Below are 21,730 nucleotides of genomic sequence, written 5' to 3' on the forward strand. Positions count from 1 at the left end.
GTAAACACAATATTTTTGAGTGTGCTCTCTAGGCTGTTTTTATATTTTACCCAAAGGAGGAACCCTGAGTGGTGTGTTTATTGAACGGAAAATGAAAGCATGGCCCTTTTTGTTAACACAAAAAAAACTAAATTATAGGGGTGATTCATATAGCCTTTTAAAAACATCTTTAAAGGGGGCTTCATTTAAAAAACAACAACCTGATGTTCTAATCGTATTTTGGATCTCAAAACTTGTCCTTGTTCCCACAGGAGAGCCTGCTGTCTGTGTTAAGGGATTCAGCAGCAATATGCATGCTAAATTACCTGCACACTAACTTGATTGTTTTTCTGTACAACATGCATAAAACTTAATCACATTTACTGTTCTAAGACCTGTGCGACGGGTCGACCCAGCAGCCACACCTGATTCCTCAACAGGGCAAGACCAGAGAGGCGTTACCCTCTTTATCTCTTTAAAACCAAGCCTCCTCAGCTCAGAAACACACTCTGAACACAGAAACCAATCAGCTGCCATGGATCTGTTTAAAAACCTTGGTGGGGATGATGTCGTCTCTGAAGTTTTAGCAAAAAAAGCAGGTAAGTCTGATTTAGCAAACACTTTAATTAACTTTAACTACTAGTTACTTTTGGAGAAGGCTTCATAAATATCGGTTGTGTCTAAATAACTGTTGCAGGTAGCATTCAAAAATATTCATATTGGTACATTCTGTGTTGTGTTTTGAATATTTTATCAGAATGAGAGGGAACATCTTTATGGATTTTAAAATTATGTGGTGAACTTATTTTCTAAGATTATTTAGGCAAGAACGTTTTTTAGCTGATGTTTTATGCTGTTTAGTGATTGTTTAGGGTTTTTTAATTTTATTCTAATTAAACTCCTAGTTTTCCAATTCAAAATTAGACTTTCAAAGATTATATCCTGACCACGACTTTTACACCTTGCTTCATTATAGCTTCATCCTAAAGAGATTTAAGTTATTTTTATGGACTCACGTCTTGTATTTACAAATAAAACACAGCATATGTGAGTAGGTTGAGTTGATTTTTGTTGAGTTTTGTTCTCAGTATTTACACCTGAGGTGTTTTTGCAGGTGATTTTGCTGAGGATTGTGTGAAGAAATGTATGGGGGGAGAAAAGAAAGAGGAAGAGGATGCAGGAGGACTTGGAGGATTTGGAGACATGATCAAAAAATGTGTACCAAACAGCGATGACAAAGGATCATCGGATTCAGCAGGTGGATTTAACCCAACTAACCTCCTCTCCTTTGGTAATTCAGGAGATGAGAAAGATGGAGGTGGAGCTGCAGGTGAGTTCCTTATGAATCCGTTTAAACTGTCTCGAAGGCCTGGTCACAACATTCTTCTAAACCGTACATATTAATGCTAATAATATCCAATCAAATGATATTGTCTCAATTATTTTTGGATCTGAGTCTTACTTAACTTTCATAGATACGATTGAGCAGTGGCATAATTACATGACTGAGTTTAAATGTCTCTCTACAACAAAATCACTAACAGTATTTAGTATGCACTTTATATACTATAGTCACCATCGCATATACTTTAACAGCAAATATAAAGATACACTAATTCATTTCCTCTTCCACTTTCTAGTATGACCAGATCTTTGAGATTCCTTTTATTTCATTGTCTACACCCACAACAAGCATGCCTCTGTTGGGTCAGATGATCATTACGTATTAGCACCTCTGTGAGGCTGTAACTTAACAAAATCCACATTGCTCCATGCATATTTGGGGTAAAATTATTACCATGATCATTATTATATTGTGGCTATATATAAGTGGTCTCAAGCTTGTGATAATCAAAGCTTGGGCACGTTGATATTGTGAAGGGAAGTAAATAAGTGTCATTAGCTGTCTTACAGCCAGCTACAGACATCTTCTACATAAAATGCTCATGTGTACTGTTTTTTTGTTTCACATACTGAAAAACATAAGGGAACAAAGGTTAATGATGAGGTTGAATAGAAACTAACAAATATACAGTGTTATCTGAAGGTGGGTAGCTCTGTTTGAACGGGAAATTGTAGCTCAGTCAAGTAGCAAAACATTGATTATCAGTCACCAAAACTCCTTGAATATGTTGTCAACGGGCCTTATGAATAATAAGTAGTGATTAAAGTGAATTCCTTTGAAGCTAGTTTTTAATATTTTTTGTCTCCTTTAACTTTTTTTCAGATGCGTTGAAAAAAATTGGAAGTATGTTTTAAAGAAACCTCCAGGACAACGACATGACCTCCTGAAAGACCTTCCTCCCATTCTACTGAACTTTCATCTACTGGGGAAAATGTTGACAATTTAATTAAATAAGATGAATACAGCTTTAAAAATTTCCGAAACTTTTTCAGTTTATGTTTTCTTTACTGTTTTAACAACATAAGAAATAACTGAAAATTAAAATCTTTTATCTGGTGTTACCTAGTTTATCTTGTTAGGAAGGTATATAACAAATAGTTTCCAGTCTGTTCCAGAACTGTCAAAAATATAAAATATTAAAACAGCAGTAAAAACGTCTCATGTACTTAAGTAAATTTGCTAACACTAAAAAGTGTTAATCAAATCATGTCAACGGGAGTTGGTTTATGTTTTTTTTTCACTGTGTTGTTTCCTGTGATTTTCAGCATAAGCTTCAAGTTCACATTTGATTCATATAAAATGATTAATGCAATTAAAAAAGATAATTACATGTTGGTCATGATCTGTAATGTATGAGTCAACACTATATGTTTATTAAAAAAAGATTAACTTTATTTTAAAACACTTTGCTGTGTCAAATATTGATTCTTTTATTGTGAATAAAATTCAAAACGATTTGTCACTGCTAACCCTGATAATTGCTCCAAGAACAACTAAAGATAAAAAAGCACACATTGTAGCCTCCCTTCCTCCCTCCTCCTGAACCCTATGGGCAATTGGTCAGAGCAAATGTGTCATCCATATAATGGTGTCACCAAAAAAAGATACATTTGAGAGAGTTTTAAAATTGTACATAGGTTTTTGATAGGTCAAGTGTTACAGGTTTAACTTTGGCCTATGAAGGAGTTTCTCCAAATCTTTGTTGGAGTTTAAATATACAGAACGTCTGTCTGTCCGTCTGTCCGTCTGTCCGTCTGTCCGTCCATTCGTCCGTCAGTCTGTCTAAGGTTGCTGCAAAATGAAAGATTTATTTTGAATGATTTGACTAACATGTTCAAGCGGAACAATTACCTTGATACATTCAACAGTATGAAACTTAATTTGTATACAAAGAAAGTATTATCTCTTATGAAAATAGGTAATACAGGTATCAACAATAAAGTATATTACATTTAAGCAGTAAGCACATCTTGTAGCTTGATTGAAACAGCAAAAGATTTCTTCGTTACTGTTGAAAATACAGCATGATAACAAAGAAGGAAGTTAAGACTAATTTTCTTTGTTGGGTCTCTAATAACAGGAGGTAAAATAAACCATGAGAAGTCTTTGTTTTTTAAAGATACTAATGAAAAGAAAATGTTCCCTTCTTTTTTTCCTTCTTGTAATTTATTTATTTTTAATCTGTAGCTCCACACTTCACTATAGTTGCACGCAAATGTACCTGTCAGTGGATTTTCTTTCTGTCAGCGGATGTAAAAACAACAAGAAGAAATTACACTGACTTATTATAATTAACACAATCTGTTATTTAAAGACATAGGGTTAGGGTTAGGGCTTGGTAAATAAATTGAAAACCCCATTTAGCATTTTTAATCTAATTAAGAGCTATACATTTCAATCACTTTAGTCTTAATATCACCAGAATCCATTCTGAGTTGTTTTTTATTATTATTATTTTTTATTACACTGGAGCGCCCATAAACACAGAAATTGTTATTAACTCCTGAACTCTATATGTTCACTCACCTCAGTCTCAGAACCCGAAGACTATCAATCTGTTTTATTTTAAGAACAGAGAACAAAATCCAGTGCACAAATGTTATTTCACTACAACATCAAAACTTTTGTTTTTGTTTTTGCATATGTTGTAATTTCAGGTGCATTAAAGAAAATGTTTTTTTCTTGTAAAATTAATTCTTAAAGACAGCAAACTGAAATGTACAGAGCTCCTGAAGTCCCAAAAAGTTACAAAAAAACCCAAAAAACGGCATTACAAGCTCAGTCACAGCAGCCCCACGATATATAAATCTTGGTTGCAAAATATTTTATGTTGTTCTCAGTTATCATGTTGTGCACACAAGGTATTATTTCTATTTGTTTTATTTTTAGGACTTGAGAAGTGCTGTAAAAAAAGCAATGCTTCCATGTGTAAATGTCTGTGCAGCACTGACCGAAAATTAAGCTTATCAACCAAAGAAACTATACCAAAACACAAAGGATCAGATACTGAAATGAAACCCCATATAGCTCTTATCTATTTTTAAGCATGTGATTGAATACATAGGCTTTTAAAGGTCAGTTTGATAAGATTTGGATTTAAATGGGTTAATTTTTTAGCATAATTTTATATATTTTCACGACTTTATATTTTATTTAGACTTTATTTCACCATTAAAAAATGTGTTAATAACAAAAATCTCCTTTACCAAAGTGTCAAAGACAAGCAGCAACACAAACAAATATTTGTTGATTTTTTTCAAGTCAAAAAGAAAGGTGGAGTAAGCAGTTTGGAAGTTGCAGTCTGCGACCTCACCACTTGATGTCTCTACAATCTACACTGCTATTTCGTCTCAAAGACCTCCACCAACAACAACCATGATAACATTTAAAGTGTCAACTATAAATATTTGGCAACATCAAAAGTAAGGTCATACAAGAGCTGTTTCAGAATTGTACAGTTAAAGATGGTGAGACATTTCTTTGTGGTTTAGTAACAGCTGATGCCATCAGACCTTTACATACAAGTTCTACCAATATGTCATGTCTTAAGTTTTACAGAAAATACTTTCTGAATTGTGAGATTTTGTTGAACCACTTCTGGTGTGATCAGAACTTTATTTGATTGATAGTTACTATCATAGCAAATTCTTCTTTTAATTATTTCCTTCAGAAAATTTAATTCAGAAGAATCCAAAACTGTTTAGTTCCAGGACCTTAAAAAGGGACTGTGAAGTGGCTAAAAAGACGTAGATTGTGGCACTTAAAGATAGTTTACTAGAGAGATCTTTGCAAAAACTGTAAGGGTTGTAAAATGTTATCCATCTGTTTTTATATTTTATTGATCCTTTGGGATCACTATCCTAAATACATTGACCGGTCTATGTAATCAAAACTTTTGTATCATCGGGATACCTAATCTTTTAGATATACATTTTTGAAGTTCAGTGTTACTGAAAGCTCTGGGTATCTTTCTTTAGAAAGAAAACGCTAAAGTATGGAAACAGCTAAAAAAGAAAACTATTAGCAATCAAAAATCACATACAGTATGTGTAAACTTATTGCAGTCAATAAGTTTTGTATTTCATAGCATCAGAGTGAGTCATACTTTTCTTTTCACAGAAGGGCAGGAGAAAGCCCATACTGACACACACACCTACCTACACACACACACACACACACACACACACACACACACACACACACACACACACACACACACACACACACACACACACACACACACACACACACACACACACACACACATTGTTCTCATTGTCTCACTGTAACTCGACAAACCTGCCCAACAGCACCAGTTTCTGCCTATGCAGCAGCAGAAAACCCAGCAGTCAGAACTCAGGGCTCCAGGTTCCCCACAAATAATCAGAGTAACACAAAAGATGAATAATTATTTATATCAGTCGGTAAGATACTGTGATGGCTGAATGAAGTTTAATTATAAAATGTTGATGAGGTGAAAGCAGAAGCAGGTGGAACAGGTTGGTCCAGTCCGAGAACACACCTGATTCCTTCATGGCCAACAGGGAGAGACCTACAGGGGCGTTAACTCAATGAGAGATGAGGACAGCTTCAGCCTCACCCCAACCTGCCTGGAAACGCACATCAAACTCTGTGTTCACACAGTCAAGACATACAGAACAGAAGAGACAGACGGACAGATCATCAGATCAACAGAGATGGATAAGATAGCAGGAATGATTGGGGAGAAAATGGGTGAGTAGAAAATGGAAATGAGAAAAAAGAACTCACTGATTTGTGTTCTCATGGTTTATGACTTATTTGCATGGTTTAAATACCTATTTCAGGTGGGAACCCTGAATCTCCTTTGCTTGTGTGTGTGTGTGTGTGTGTGTGTGTGTGTGTGTGTGTGTGTGTGTGTCTGTCTGTCTGTCTGTCTGTCTGTCTGTCTGTCTGTCTGTCTGTCTGTCTGTCTGTCTGTCTGTCTGTGTGTGTGTGTGTGTATGTGTGTGTGTGTGTATGTGTGTGATTTCTGTTTTACTCCTTGTACCAAAACTGTTCTTGTTGTGTAAAATCCTATTTCAAGAAACGAGGTAAAATGAAGACAAGGGTCAACGTTTTTGTTACAGTTTAAAAGTAAATATTACAGCAAGTGTATTGATTAGTTAACCAAAGTAATACAAGCTTGTTAATATGAGCTGGGCCGTTCCCATCAATGACACACCAACCCATTGAACACATCTATCTCGCTACTTCATTTCTCCTGGAGGTGAAATTCAGGTTGACACTGTTATCAAAAATGTGTTACATTTTAGAGCTATAACAGCATAGTTATATTTAGGACCACATTCTGGAAAAACTATACTGTGTTCTAAAAGGGAAAGTCTTACGTCTTTGCTTTTGTTGTTATTGAAAACAATATAAGGGGGGAATTTTATCAGATATTTGGGCAGCTCATAACCATGAACTCCTACAACTATCCATAGGGTCCAGACATGCACAATGACTATAGCAGCTCAAAAAGATCACAGTCATAAAGGACACCTGCTTTGATCTACACATTTGGCCAAATATGGTTAATTTGGCTACACGGGTAAAGTACCTGTTGCAATCAAGAAGCACAGCATGTCTTTGAACCCCAGTGACTATAGATGGGTGGTAGAAGTTCCTGGTTATGAGCTGGTTCCAAAACAGGACCCTTTGGTGGAATCAGCTCTGGTTCACAAGCTGTCATTTTAATGGAGATTACAACAATTGGCAGTGTAGCTGCAAGAAGAATGATGTTGAATGTATCCCAGCATGCAGAAGGTGTAACATTCATGAACTGTATTCATGATCATGTGGAGCAGGGGTTCCCAAACATTTTATCTTGGGACCTCCAAAATAACTGTTTATTTGAGTAATTCATTCTAAGTAAGGGAAAATTGAAAACATCTGGGAATAAAGTCTTTATCAAGATTTTATTCCCAATCTTTTAACACATGTAAAAATAAAAATAAAATATTTGAATTCAACCCCTGTCATAAGAGCTGCTCAATGTCGGGTAAACTGGAACCTCTCTGGTGAAAAATACGACTTAGCTAGCTTGTGAGGGGTCAAACTAGGGGTTTTCCAGGATTCTGAATCCATTGCAAACAAGAAAATCCAGTTCTTATTTAAAAAAACTGCCACACCAACTTTTACATGTACATAGCTTTATATGTTGATTTCAATACCTCCAAAACTAGTATAAAAATACTTCTCCACACTGTCAGATGTCTCAGGGTTTCAGGTCTGAGGTTTGTGAAACAATGAGATGCTTTTCATAACCAAATAAAAAAGTGGAATAATATGAAATAGCATGCGTTACCCATTATTGTGAAAATACACCGAAAAAGTAGTTACATTTAAAATAAAGCTTAGGTCATCAAATATGATTTACACTGAAATTAAAGTGATGTGTAAAAAAAATCCTATAAATAAAAGTTTTCACTTTAGCGTAACAAATTGGATGTCTGTTGCTCCCTATAACTGAAAATACACGCATACATCACAAGTCTCTGTTTATGAAATTTTGAACATCTACTCAGTCCTACATTTTATGCATGGAGATTACTTTTGTTCTGCTTATACCCTTTTTTAATAAGCAAACAATACCTAATTTGATGTTTTAAATACAGGAGTTCAGGGCATGATCTAAAGTACTGCACTGCTTTTGCAGATGCTCACGCACCCAAACTGCATGCCAAGGTATTTGCATATGTAAAGTAGGCCATATTCAAAACTTCTAGGTACACGTATGTTACTCAACTCACAATACGATTCTCACACAATTTCTTTTACAAAATGAGTATGTAGACAAATTATGAGTGTCCGTGTGGTTTAGCCTGTTCATGTGTGTTTTCTTTTACAAGAGGAGGAGATTGTAGCTTCTCATTGTGGTGTCCATTAAGTGCTGCATCACATTGGCTGTGCTATTTGTGCAGTTCTTTGTCTTATTGCAATATTTCCACACAGTTTTTATCTCGTTTGTTATCTTCTCACCTCTTTCATTTTCTGTCTTGGGGGAAGCCAAAATGTTTCAACACCTCTGATTTAAAAGACGGTGGTGCGTCCTCGATTTCAAAATTAATTTTTCAGTGTACTGAGGTAAATCGTGACAGCTTTGAATCAATTGATCATCACTTTATGATTAATCTTTACATCCCTAAAAACTCCAATTCACAAGACCAATGGTAATTGCCACAGGCAGTGACCCTGGTGCTTTTTAACACCATTGAGACCAGTATAATAAATTGACACAATTTTTCTCTATTAGTCAAGGGCTGTTAGGGACTCCAGAGTAAATCCACATATGTGTTGAGGTTTGGAGCACTTATGCACATTATGGTCTGAGTTTCCCTTGCTTGCCCCATGAGGGGAAGCTTTGTTCTAAACAGTGAAACTCATTTTACAAACTTGCTGGGCATACATGCCAGCATCTAAATGTAGCTAAAACTTTAAAGATAGATTTCTTAAACAGGGCAGTTTACAGGTGTTTTTTCTGTACAATTCAGAAAGCTATTAGCAGGTGCAATCTGTTTTTAGTGAATCAGGTTCAATTTGTGAAAAGATCTCTGGCAAACCTTTCTCCATTCCTTCCCTCTGGTGCTCTTAGTAGGTTAAATCAAACATATGATGACGTGACATTGTGATGCTGTTTGTGCCACAGGAGATATGGTGGAGGATGCAGTGAAAAGCGCTCTGGGTTGTAAAGACAAGGACAAAGACGATGAGAAGAAAGGAGGATTTTTGTCATTTTTTGGAGGTGACAAAGATAAGGAGGATGAAAAGAAGAAAGAAGAGGAAAAGGGAGGATTCTTCTCCAAAATTCTCAACAGGGATGATGATGATGATGGGAAAGAGAAAAGCAAGGGATTTGCAGGTCTCTTTAATGAACTGGAAGGTGCTGCTGAAGGACCTGGGGGACAAATCCCTGGAGGAAACTATGGAGAGGGCTCTGGAGGGATGAAAGGACAAACTGTAGGCGTAAACGACGGAGGTATGTATTGACAGCTGTACGGTAGTGCCTTACAAACTAACAACAGCATATCCATGACAGGCATCTTTAGAGGTCATGTGACTTTACAAATGTAGACATTATTTGTTCCTGCAGCTTAAAAAACATATGGCCTATAAATGAATACTTGGTTTCACAAAGGACCTCAATCTGAGTTTCACCTTCGATTACTCAAAAAAAAAACTAATTACACCTGATGGCATAACATTTTTCTACCTTTAATACCTAATGAAAATGTTCATGATTACATGATTACAACTCTGTCGTTTCTAAACCGATGTGCCTTTGGGCAAGTCGCTTAACCTAAATTGCTCCCGCTGCTTCGTTGGCGGTGTATGAATGTATATGAACTGGATTAATTACCTCTGATAGTCTCACTACATAGAAATCGCTGCCATCAGTCTGTGAATGGTTATGTGTGATTATGTTGTAAAAGCGCTTCGAGTAGTCAGAAAAATAGAAAGGGGATATATAAGCTCAAGTCCATTTACCATTTAAATCTCCTCTGATTGAGACCTTTATTTCATTGGCTATCAGGTGCCTCAGTTAGTAACAGAGGCCGTCAATTCCTGCTGGACGAGACACTTAAAAACGTTTTTTGGGAAAAATGAAGAGTACACCCACTTCTTCAGGCACCACTATACCACTGATTTCGAACATAGTTTAATGATCATTTAACCTTAAATTTGTATGCTAATATGTCATGGCTGTCTTTGAAGACAACAGCTAATCAGACAACATATATCGATGCTGGTCATTTTGAAACAGTCAAATTAGATACTCTGATCTGATAATTCAATTTGTACCTTGAATGACAATAGTCTTGAAACCAAAAATGTAGAAGGAGTCTTTCAGTGACTTCTAGGACCAAATTTCTCTGCCTTAATGAAGACTTGTTTTCACCAAGTATACAAAAGAAAATATTTTTCGTCTATGCTATACAGTACATGAGAATTCTCTTTTGGACCCAGTATGGCCGATTTTTATGCATATCATTTAAAGCACTCTCAAGCATGGTCATGTCATACTACTTGTTAAGAGTGCAGTTGTTGAGCCGGTCAGAGCTGGCCATGAAAGAGCAGAGGGACAGACCTGAAAGCTTGAACTGCTAATTGGACGGAGGTACTGTCAGGTGATCGTGGAAAGTGATGCATGTCAGTTGACTGCCTGAACTAGCTCTCAGGCACCACTAATTGTCATGTCACTTGTCATGTTTTAGATTTGCTCAGTGATCTGATGGATGTGGCTGAAGAAACTTCTCAAGGAAAATAAAACCCGCAAACCGCGATCATCTTCACCCTCAACTCATCCTCACCTGCAACTTTGCTGTCAGAATATCCAAGGGACAAAACCCATTTAGCGCTTGTCATTTTGTTTTTAAAAATAATTTACATTTGGTTTTGACTGTCGCACTGAAAAAAACTCTTTTGAAACATGCAGGGAAACTGGGAAAAAACAAATAGTCCTATTGTGATTCAGACACACCAACATCCTTCCTTCCATTTAGCTTACCATGCACTACTGATTATTTCATATAAAACTCTGAATGTTTCTTGTGCATTCGTTTAGAATAACATAAACATTGTAACGTAGCTGTTTGTGAGGACAATTCTAGCATTGTGTGTCTCCTTTCTGTGTGAAGTACAGAGCTAGATATAGGATAGGAATTTATGATAATATACAGAAAATTGTTTGTTTGGAAGAAGTGCATGCCTTGAGTTTTTATTTTAAGCTTATCTTACTCCTTTACAATTTCAAGTTCAACCAGTATTATTCCAACTATGTAAAAAATATGGAACTTCTATGCTTGCTCATATTTACTTTCATAACTGGTGATATATACTGATTGTTTAAAGCTGTGGGCAGAAATGAATACAATACAAGCGACTAACACACAAATATTACAATTACAATTTATATCCATGAAGTTTAAAACGACATTGCTCTAAGTTTTAGAATAGAGAACCGATGTTATAAAGAGGAAAATCTGCAGGCACAAAATCATAAAGGAAAGCTGGAAAGATCTTTAAATAAAATGTGATGCGATTGGATGGCCAATTCAGACTAGTACATTTAATTATGGCCTGCATCATAATGTTCCTTACTTTAGCAATAAAGGGCCCTTAAGAATGTCTTTTACTTTAAAACTGCTCAGTGTTGGGAGAAGTTTGTTAATCTTGTGCTAAGTGGAGCAAAAAATTAAACTGTGTAATGAAAAAAAAATATTTGAGTGTTAACATTATATAATGTTACTCGTCCAAGTTAACGTTGACATTGTAGCTGTCTATTTTATATTCACATTCACATTCCAAGTTAACGTGAATATGAAATAGACAGCTACAACGTGAGCTCAGTTAAACCTCACTTCATACTGTTTCCATGACTTTTTGAGCTTGCCTGTGATAGGCTGGATTACAGTATAGCCAATATCCTAACTCTTTGATGTTTCAGATGTCTGTATCATAATTATTACATTTTGAAGCTAATATTATTCACATATTTTTCACAATTTTGGTCTTTAGTCTTTTTGTAACTTAAAAGCACAAAGGGTTTAATGACTGTATGTAACGTGCACTACCAACAAAAAAACAAACTACTACAACAAACAAAAAATAAATTTAGTATCAGCTGTACATTTTTCAATCAAATAAACTAGTTTCAGTAAACTGAACGGTAATAACATAAAAGGTGATTATTTTGCTGTGATGAAAAGCCATGATACATTGAACGTTGTATAACACATTGTTTTTTTAATTTTATATTTTAAAGTGCAACGAGAATGGCAGCTTGAAGTAGTTAGTGTTTTCTAATTTACCCGACGTAGGCCTGCCAAGTTGTACATTTGTGTCAGCTCGATTAAGTAAGAGAGTAGCTTTTGGCATACTCAAAACAGCCAGCTGGGTATGCTCAAGAGTTAAGAAATGAACCTCAAGAGCAGTGGTTTCTTAACAGGTCCAGCCTCAGGACCCACCAGTTACTCCTTGAAAAATTGCAACCCATATTGTTTATGTTTTCATTAATAGTCAGATTTTTTTAAAGAAATATTGTGCAGTTCAGACTGTAGAAAGTGAAATAAAACAGAGAAACTGAATTTTAAAAAAAGAGCTTCATATTCTTTTTGACGGCATTTTCCAGGAAGACATTTGCGACCCACTGAAAAAGGTTCCATGATCCATTATTGAGTCACATCCCACCTGTTGAGAACCACTGCTCTAGAGTTCACTGTTTTGTTTTGTGTTTGCTTATCGTTTATTCTTATTAGTTTTGGATATATCAGTCATTTAAACACATTAAAACACTTAGCATGTGTGTTCATGGTTTCCTTTCTGGTACTATCACTCTGACTGATCTGCCTCATGTCAGAACAAAACACATTTAAGCTTCAACTCACAATTTACGTTTACTTCGAGGCAACAACTGTAACATTTTCTGATTGAGTTGTCAGCAAATGTAAGAAACAACTTTAGAGTTGAGGTGATAAACTGAGCTCAACGAGTAGTTTATTCACTGTGTTGATAAATCATGACTAACATTTTGTGGCACAACACATAAAGCAACATTTCTTTAATTTGAATAATGATAATATGTCATGAAAGTAAACACTATCAAAGATTTATGTCAAAGCAAAACAACAAAAACTAAATCATATCAGCAATATATTTATTTATTTATAAGGAAGAAAACCCAGGCTATATGTTCCCTGACGATATTCAACTCTTTAAATTAAACATTGTCATCTTAAATATTAGACAAAAAAAATAAAAAATTACAAGAGAAAGATGATTCCAATTTCACATCTGAAGAAATATAATTATAAACTGACTGTGATTGGGTGGTCAGTGTTTAGGTGGTGAAAGATCAGCTGACAATCCAGAAACAAAAAGTCCATCTGGTCCAGGAGACCTGAAGTCTGTCAGCTGGGGAAAAGAAGATCAAGAAGTGTGAAGTCCTGGTTGATGGGGACGCTGTTTTCGTCGCACAGGAAGTGGCTCCGTACGGTGAGAATGAAGGTTTTCTTAAAAGGCGAGAGGAGTCTCTGGATTTTCTCTGCCGCAACCTGGATGTGCTTCACCTCTGAGCCTGGAGCTGAAAGAGAGACAGGTAGATATTAAAATAACAAGAAAGTTGTCATAGTTTTAGTTTTGTTATGTTACAGATAGATAGATACTTTATTGATGAGGAAAATTTAAACAGCAGTACATTCCACTAAACAATCACAAAGAACCATTTAATGAGTTGACAACTTTTTGGCATTTCATTTTCAATACAATACAATCTTTGAAATATAACTAATAATCTATTATAGTCCATATCTCTGGTTTTCTCTTACTAGCCAGAAGGTAATAAAGTATGTTTTGTAAATAAAACGTTGATACACCAGTACATCATATAGAAGTCAAAATAAAAACTAAAGGTAGGGATATCTACTGAATGGTAATGATCATTTTGACAAGAGATCATTGGAAATATTTTTTACCCGTCATTTTTATAGGTCACTAACAACACTACACAGAAAGATGGCGAAACCCCTCCAACTTACAGTACATGTACATGAATACTTTGAATGTATATATTATTATGTCCTTATATTTGAATATGTTGAAAAACTATGCTGGGTAAAATGTGCTTTCAACAAAGCCACCTGTGTGGGTGGACTGTTGGTACGCAGTAGCTACTCTCCACATGTCCATCCAAAACTACATTTGTTTATTCAAATCATCTTATTACAGCCAGCAGTGGTTTGTCACAAGGTAAAATATACTATAATTAAAGGAAACTGTAAATATTGGAGCCTCTGAGTTGGAACTGCAGTTGGACTTCACTTGTTTTTTTTTTTAAGTTATTACTTAACAATATACTGAGCAAGGTTTTTTTTAAATTTTATTTCTGATATTCACGTTTAAAATGTTGCACGTCATTCCTTTAATGTGCCAGGCCATCTGCTCTGCTTCTGACAAGTAATTACTGCTTTACTAGCAACCTCATGTAAACTCAGAGGCACCTTATTATGGGCTAATAAATACAACTGTGTGTACATTATTATTGCATTAGATTGATGCTCAGGGAAGTCGGGAGTCTTTGGTTTGTTTTTACATTTCATGAGCTGTTCTGGCTTGCTTACTGGAGGAGGACACTGCAATACAGAAAAGGAACTTTAGTTTTTCATAGTGTGGAACCATATCTGTCCACTAACTCTGTATCACTAACTTTTTGAAGGTAGACCTTTAAAAACATGACAAATAGGAAACGGGTTGATGTGCAGTATGGCAACTTCAACAGTCGATGGCATCAATGCTCCCATCAGTAAAGACACTGACACTTTTACACATTTATTTTGTTTCAGTAAAAATCATCTGATTCCTGTTATCTTCATCAAACTTAAGTTTATTCAACAAAAGGTTCATCTGTGTCTCACCTGAGCTCTTGTGAAGTTTGTCAGGTGGAGCTTCAAGGACCTTTTGCAGTGGAACAGGAGGAACCTTGACACACACCTGACTGCTGCTCTGCCCACTCACAGTTAGCATGCCGGGCCTGAAACACACACATGCACGCATACAGCACATTTTTAAACTTAAATATCAAATCTAAATGATAATACACTATGAAGCCCCGCCTACCAGCTAAGCTATTACCAATTACCACTTAGAAAATTAAGTCTTCTTTTATTAATCGAAGAACTCAATCTATCTATAATATCTAATCACTTCTTGATGAACAGCTTAAAGCAGATAACTGAGGATTCATCTAATCGATTTCATAATAATCAACATGAAGATGTCAGTCCCACCTGTAGTAGCGTCTAACTGCAGTATGGGGCAGGCAGGGGTAACAGGGGAGGTAGATGCCGTTGGTGTCTGTCTCAAGCTCGGCTGAACAGCGTCCGCACCCACTGTAGGTGATGTCACCGCTCAGCGCCTCGAGGATGTCATCCAGCGATGTGGAGCTGTTAAGCACAGGCTGAGGTGCATCCTGGGAAGGTGGCGAGTCCTGAAATTTGAAGGCGATGACTTGGACTCTGAGTTCTACCTCACCTTGTGGAGGAGAGAACAGGTCGGTGTTTACAGACCCAAGTTTGACGTTTAAAAGTATTTTTATGCTTTTATTGTGAGAGTCATCAGTCAGATGGCAAATTTTAAAACATTTTGCACAATTAATCTTCAGAAAAAAAAATAACTAAATGTGCTGCATTGTAAAATGAACCATGTTTAGTTAGCTAATTAACATACGCTGGACCATCTCTTTTCTTTGTTTATTTCGAGGTCATTTTCAAATCATGCTTTCTGACTCACCACTGTATTTCTGAGACAGCAGCGTGTCAAGGTCCAGCTCTGGACTGCTGTTCCCTAGTCGAGTAGGCCGTGGTTGGAGGAAGTCCTGAGCCCGGCGGTCTGCAACGTCCAGGGCCTTCAGGGAGCTCCAGGGGGTGGAATGCAACTCGAGGACGTCCGAGGTCAAACCATCCCTCACCAGGAGGACACGGAAGTCCCAAACAGATGCTGAAAGTGGCAAAGAATTATTTTGTCGGAGCTGACCCTATAAGATAAATCTAAACATCAAATGTAGTGCTCGTTGGTATGCGTGTGCTTGTTTACCTGTATCTCTGTTGATACGACGAAGCCAGTCCACAGCTGATCCCCACAGCAGCAGGGTCCCATGCTGGCCATCCGGCTGCTCCACAGTCAGAACAGCCTTAAACTGAACAGCCGCTCTGCAGCGAGACTCCGCCTCACTCCTCCAATCTAGCAAGTATTCATTTCATTCAGACTGTAGTCTAACTCGTCTTCAAGATCTAAACCTCAAAACAGACCAGTATTTGATCCATTTGCAGTGTGACACAGGGATTACTTGTTGGACCACTGCCTTTCTGTATTTATGATCAGTCTTGAATGTGTCCAAGCTCTGGATTTTTTTAACCATAGTCAAATGTTTTCACTCAATTTTAAAGCTCATCATTAACACTCTTTAAGCCAAGAATACTTTCAAGAGGATGCTTTTGCATCCACCAGCAACAGTCCCAGTTACCTGCGGTTCCTTCTTTCTGGTATACTAACAAATGTATCTATAAAATCAGTCTCAGGCTTCACTTCAATCAATGTGCTGCTTGTTTTCATGCTTCGTGCTGGAATTTAAATAGACAGAAACACTAATAACAAAATACTAACAATCTGTACAAAGCAAAGTTGAACAGCAGAAATAGGAGATTCTGCATTACTGCTGGTTTGTTGTCTTTAGCTTATTTTAGCTCGTAAAAAATAAATCAGCTATTCATTATTTCACATCACCTCCGCATTGCGATGATCAAAAGCAAATTCTTGTGACACTATATGTGTGACCCACCTGTGCTGATGTGTGTGTGTGTGACACGTAGCAGGGCATGAACCAGTGTGTTGACCCTCAGTGATCTTAAGATGGCATAGGGGAGGCGATTCAGGTCCTGGGGAGGGCCAAGCTTTGAAGAGACAAGTAGGGGGCGTCGCTCACGAAGAAAGCGACACAGAGAGTTGAGTGAGCAAGCATTAACATGCTGAGGAGCTGGATATGGAGAGAGATGGAAAAAGATATGGCTAAACTTAAAAGATTTGACTCTGAGCTTTGCAGGTTGATGATTGGTCGCATGCTGGGTAAGTACCCGCTGGTGAGGTGGAGGCAGTGATCGGTCCCAGGTTGAGCAGTTTGCTGCTGAAGGTTGACTGCAGCACAGTCTCTCCTCTCCACCTGTCTTCATTCACCTGCAATCCTGATAGAAAACAACAACAACAACAACAACAACAACAACAACAACACCATCAATAACAGGAACTTGTTGAACAACAATCCCGGGCATGTCTTAACGCCCTCAGAACTTTATCTGTACCTGTAATGAGCAAAATGTCCCCGGGAGAGACAGTCAACACCCAGAATGCCGCTCGCCTCCACAGTACCACCTTCATCTCAACAGCTGATTGGTCCGTTACAACAATAGACGCCAGAGGAACGAAGGACCCTGCGGCAGCACCGGACTTCACCTTCAATCCAATACATCAAACAATCATAACAAACAGAGTATTTAGAAGTTAGAAACTTAAAAAAAACAAGTCATTTCTATTTTTAAGCACTTCATACTATTTGTTTATGTACTGTAAGGAACACAATCAATGTAATACTTCTTCTTCTACTGTAAACGACCTACAAAAGCAAAACGTTTTACATTTTTCAGGGCAACATTAGAGTGCTAATAGAAAGCAGTGTGAGATGTCTGTTAGCAGGTAAACCACACACATGTAAAGGACAAAATCATGAAAGAGATAACAAGGACTGCTTTGTCAACAGTGGCAAAGTTCCCCAGTCTGGCTATATTACAACCTTTGGCCACACTATCTTAGTGTGTTCAAACGTATTGACAAAAAAATATACACACATACAAGTTCCCCACGAGAGTGTCATTAATAATAAACCTGTAAAACTTTTTGCAAATGTTAGCCTGCTAATAGTCTCAATAAAGCTATCAACCACATTCCTGCATTTCACAAGCTTTGTCATGTCAGGCATGTTTGTATGTGAGCACTGTAGTGTCATCATGTTACTCAGAGAATGAATCCTACTGAGGTTTTGTGATTACACGTCGTCTGTAGCTCTTAAGGCAGAGCAACACAGCCTCTAATCTCATAGAGTCACTAAGCGTAGCGCTCAACTCTTGCCTGATGAGCAGTCACAGAATTCTGATCTTTGGGGAACCTGGACAAGTATTCCAAAACCTCAACTCACCTTGACCTCCTTTAGGTGACAGGGGTGAACCACTGTCACCAGAACTGAGTAACGCAGCCCCCTTTTGTCACACTGGCTGAGAAGTGTGGGGGTACCTCTGAGCCCAGGGATGATTTTGCTTTCTGATGGCACCTCAGAAGTTTCAGTCCTGCGGTTTTCTGAGACTTGTGCTTTTTTGACATCTGGGGATCCAGAGGGGGAGTTCAGGGGAGAGCTGGACACCTCTTGCTCCGCTTCCTGGGAGCAGAGGACTCCCTCTGTAGTGACCTCAACAACAATGCCCCCTTCCTCGGCCCTCAGAGACGGGCAGGGTTGGCTGAAGAGCTCTGCCGAGTCTCCAGGTGTCAAGGTTACTGGACTAAAGAGCTCTGGGGTGCTAGAGGAAGCAGATGGTGCTGTTTGGGTGTCTCTGGTTGGGGTCTGAGGAGGCCGGATTTTATCAGGGCTGGTTGCTGATTGGATTCTACATTGCCGACCTCTCAGGATTAAGGCCTGACTCAGAGTCCAGGTTGTAAGGTACTGAGACTGGTTGGACAGAGGAGGGACGGTTAATGATGACTGGTGTTTGGAGCATTGTGGACTCTCAGCTTCTGTTCTTGCTGCGGGGAAACAACTCTCCAGATACTCATGAACTGAAGCTGAACACTGATTGTCCCTTCCAGGATTTGTTTTTGACAACATGTCAGATCCCACTTGTTCTTTCTGTCCTTGTGGCTCTTGGACAGAGTGACATTTAGTGGGTCTACAATGATCTGCTTCTGTGTTCGATCTGTCAGGTGCTTCCTCCTCCTCTGATGATACATTTTCAAGGTTTCCGGCCTTGTCTGTAAAGAGTGATAAGCCACATGTAAAAATACATATGAATTAAAATCCAAACTAAATCTGCTAAACAAACACACAGTACCTAAATGTGATGACTGCTCTTTGATTTTTGTTTTTGTTTCACAGGTCAGTCAAGATTATGATAATGGTCCTACAATAAAGACCATAGCATTGAACACGGCATACTAACACATTCTTTTTGTGAGTTAAGAACTAAAAATAACCATGAAACAGCATAAGAGCACGGAGAAGATTGCACGAAAGGCTTTTAATATTAAAATTTGAGATGTTGAAGTTTTGGAAGTTGGAGGTTTAAATCTCATTTAACCGAAGAGAAATACATCCATTTAACAGCAACTGCTTAAGTGTAAAACATGTTACATTTTACTCACTGTTTGCCCCTGAACGCCTCACCTGTTAAATGTCCATCCTGCCAGGTGAGTTCCAGGTGTCTCCATTTCGCAGGGGGATGCTCCTCTTCCCTCATCCTGGCCTCTGACAACCTCACTTGGTCGGAGGAGGAAGTCGGAGCCCCCAGGAAGATGTGAATCTTCCGCTTGTCACACATGCTGTTTTCTGAGTAGGAGAAGTGTTGAATTGTATTCAAATAAATTCAGTGATTAAATGAAAACAACAAACACAAACAGCTATTAGAGAGGCTCCAAATGATGGACTAGACTCTGGATGTTTTAGTACCGTAAAAGAAAATGTCTCTAGAGTTGTTGCAGCTATAACTCAAGATGAAAAACATGCTTTATCTTACACAACCATGACTCTGCAGAAACAGTTCACACTAAAAAGGCAGATCATGGCTCCATCATTCAGAAGGATGCTGACAGGCTAGCCATGTATATCACAGCTGGGAACAATCACCAGGCAGAGCCCAACCAATCAGACAGCAGGAGGCTGGGGGAGGTTCAGATCAGTCGTTAAAGAAGGTTGTTCCATATGTGAATTTAATCCTGATGTGAGGACGGACTGCTGCCCATGTTCAGACTGGAGAAGAGTCCTGGTTTATCTTTGGATCAATATATAAACACTCAATATTAACATATAAACACTTTAGTTCCACCAACGTTTTTATTGAGACATGCAATTAAACATTAGTCAATCTCACTGTCAATCCACACATCACAAACTCTGCTCCTATGAGCAGTCACACTTTGCTGAAACTCCTCACTGTGTGTTGTTGCGCTGATGTGGGCTCCAGAGTTCAGTTATGTTCTGTTATAAAGATGAGTTTGTACAACTTTCATTTCATTTTATTACTATCTGGTATTGATAAGTCTTGATAGTCCAGTAAATAAATGATGTATTAACCTTGGGCTACATGAAGTCAGAGATGCTGGTGAAATGTTTGATTGGAGCAAAACATTTTTATTCAGGACTCCATAATGACGCATCCTTGAAATGTAGTCTTTTAAGAGTCCTTTATTTACTTCGACAAAAAAAAAAAAAAAAAGAAAGAAAACTCTGTATGTGACCAGTGGAGGCTCTCCGTTACATTACTGTCATTCTTTCACTCAGGACTCACTTTTGGTGACCCTTTGCCGTCATGTGTTTCTGCACAGTTTCAGTTCCTCCACCTGCTGCCTTCAGTCAGAAGGACAGACTGAGATGAAACACGCTTCAATGAGCTGGACCACATATCTATTCTATAAGACGTTTTACTCTGTATATTTATTTATTATAACACCACATATATCTAAGATGAACTCTAAGTCCCCATTTATGAAACAGAATTTATTATTCATGAGTCTAATATCCACCCAGTGTAGCAGTGACACATAGCACTTCAGTTCTGCAGAAATGTTTGAGATAGTATTGTTTGTGTGTCTCAGATGTTTTAAAAAAAATACATTTAATTTCAAATAAAACTGCAATAAGCAAAAGTCCTGCACTTGAATATTCTTTAAAAAAGTACAAAAGCATTGGCATTAAACTACTACAGTTATATTCAAGCACAAAAAACAAGCACTATCTTATGCAAAACAGTATTTACTTCTGTATTGATTTAAGTTATTGTTCATAAATGAGTCTGTTACTTTGATGTTGAAGCAGGTTGAAGAGGAGCACATTAATGACTTTGAGTGGTTTGTGACTTTTCACCTGTATACCATAGTTTATTTTTTCATGTGCTTAAAATGATGCCTGACTCATACATATGATAAACATGTTTTGGTGCATATACAGTGTGAATTTTGTCTTAAAATGCTCCTTCAGCTTGTCATGCAGGTGGTATCCTGTAGCATTTGTAATGTCGTGAATGTAACCATTGCACAGTGTCTCGAAAGACTTGATGTATATTGTAAACAACAGTCCTTTAAATGTTGAATCAATGGTCCCATGTAACTCAACTCTTACCATCCTGAACATTTCTTTAAGTGGCATGTTCCCTGGCACAACTTGGCTCAAGGAATAAAATTATCAATGAAAACACATTTCCAAGAAATGAATGACATTTGGGACGAGTGGTTGAAACCACAGAAGGGCCTGGTTCGTTCGTCAGGTCAAGGTTCAAGTAGTTGAACAGAGGTCGTGTAACATTCATGACTGAGGACTCTAAGTTTAGAAAAGACATTTACAACCACACACACACACACACACAAATTAAACACAAACATACAAAATATATTTTATCCTTAAAAATATACAGAGGTCATGAGTTTAATTCCCCCTTAACCCACAAATCTTAAATTGGTCAAATATTAAAAGAACAAAAAAGTAATTGAACAAGCAGAAAAGTGAATTACGAACAGAAT

At 37.5% G+C, this 21,730-nt stretch overlaps 3 protein-coding genes across 3 annotated transcripts; 2 read left to right on the forward strand and 1 right to left on the reverse strand.

Annotated features, from left to right (window-relative positions):
• Window positions 1-457: 457 nt before the first annotated feature.
• On the forward strand, window positions 458-2,782 carry LOC306836420 (uncharacterized protein). The gene is made up of 3 exons (XM_079363482.1): window positions 458-578; window positions 1,094-1,309; window positions 2,207-2,782. Exons 1-3 carry the CDS (start codon window positions 515-517, stop codon window positions 2,236-2,238), a joined length of 312 nt encoding a protein of 103 aa, XP_079219608.1. The 5' UTR covers window positions 458-514; the 3' UTR covers window positions 2,239-2,782.
• Window positions 2,783-6,033: 3,251 nt separating this feature from the next.
• Window positions 6,034-11,793, forward strand: LOC306836285 (uncharacterized protein). The gene is made up of 3 exons (XM_079363286.1): window positions 6,034-6,118; window positions 9,054-9,383; window positions 10,621-11,793. The coding sequence occupies exons 1-3, from the start codon at window positions 6,082-6,084 to the stop codon at window positions 10,671-10,673; spliced, it is 420 nt and encodes a 139-aa protein (XP_079219412.1). The 5' UTR covers window positions 6,034-6,081; the 3' UTR covers window positions 10,674-11,793.
• Window positions 11,794-12,950: 1,157 nt separating this feature from the next.
• Window positions 12,951-18,880, reverse strand: shld2 (shieldin complex subunit 2). The gene is made up of 9 exons (XM_079362151.1): window positions 18,147-18,880; window positions 17,257-17,407; window positions 17,032-17,139; window positions 16,740-16,934; window positions 15,995-16,141; window positions 15,692-15,898; window positions 15,190-15,433; window positions 14,818-14,933; window positions 12,951-13,487 (listed from the first exon to the last, which is right to left on the reverse strand). Exons 1-9 carry the CDS (start codon window positions 18,825-18,827, stop codon window positions 13,315-13,317), a joined length of 2,022 nt encoding a protein of 673 aa, XP_079218277.1. The 5' UTR covers window positions 18,828-18,880; the 3' UTR covers window positions 12,951-13,314.
• Between the last annotated feature and the right edge of the window lie 2,850 nt (window positions 18,881-21,730).

This window comes from Symphodus melops (assembly GCF_947650265.1).
Source record: "Symphodus melops genome assembly, chromosome: 15".
Taxonomy (NCBI): Eukaryota; Metazoa; Chordata; class Actinopteri; order Labriformes; family Labridae; genus Symphodus; species Symphodus melops.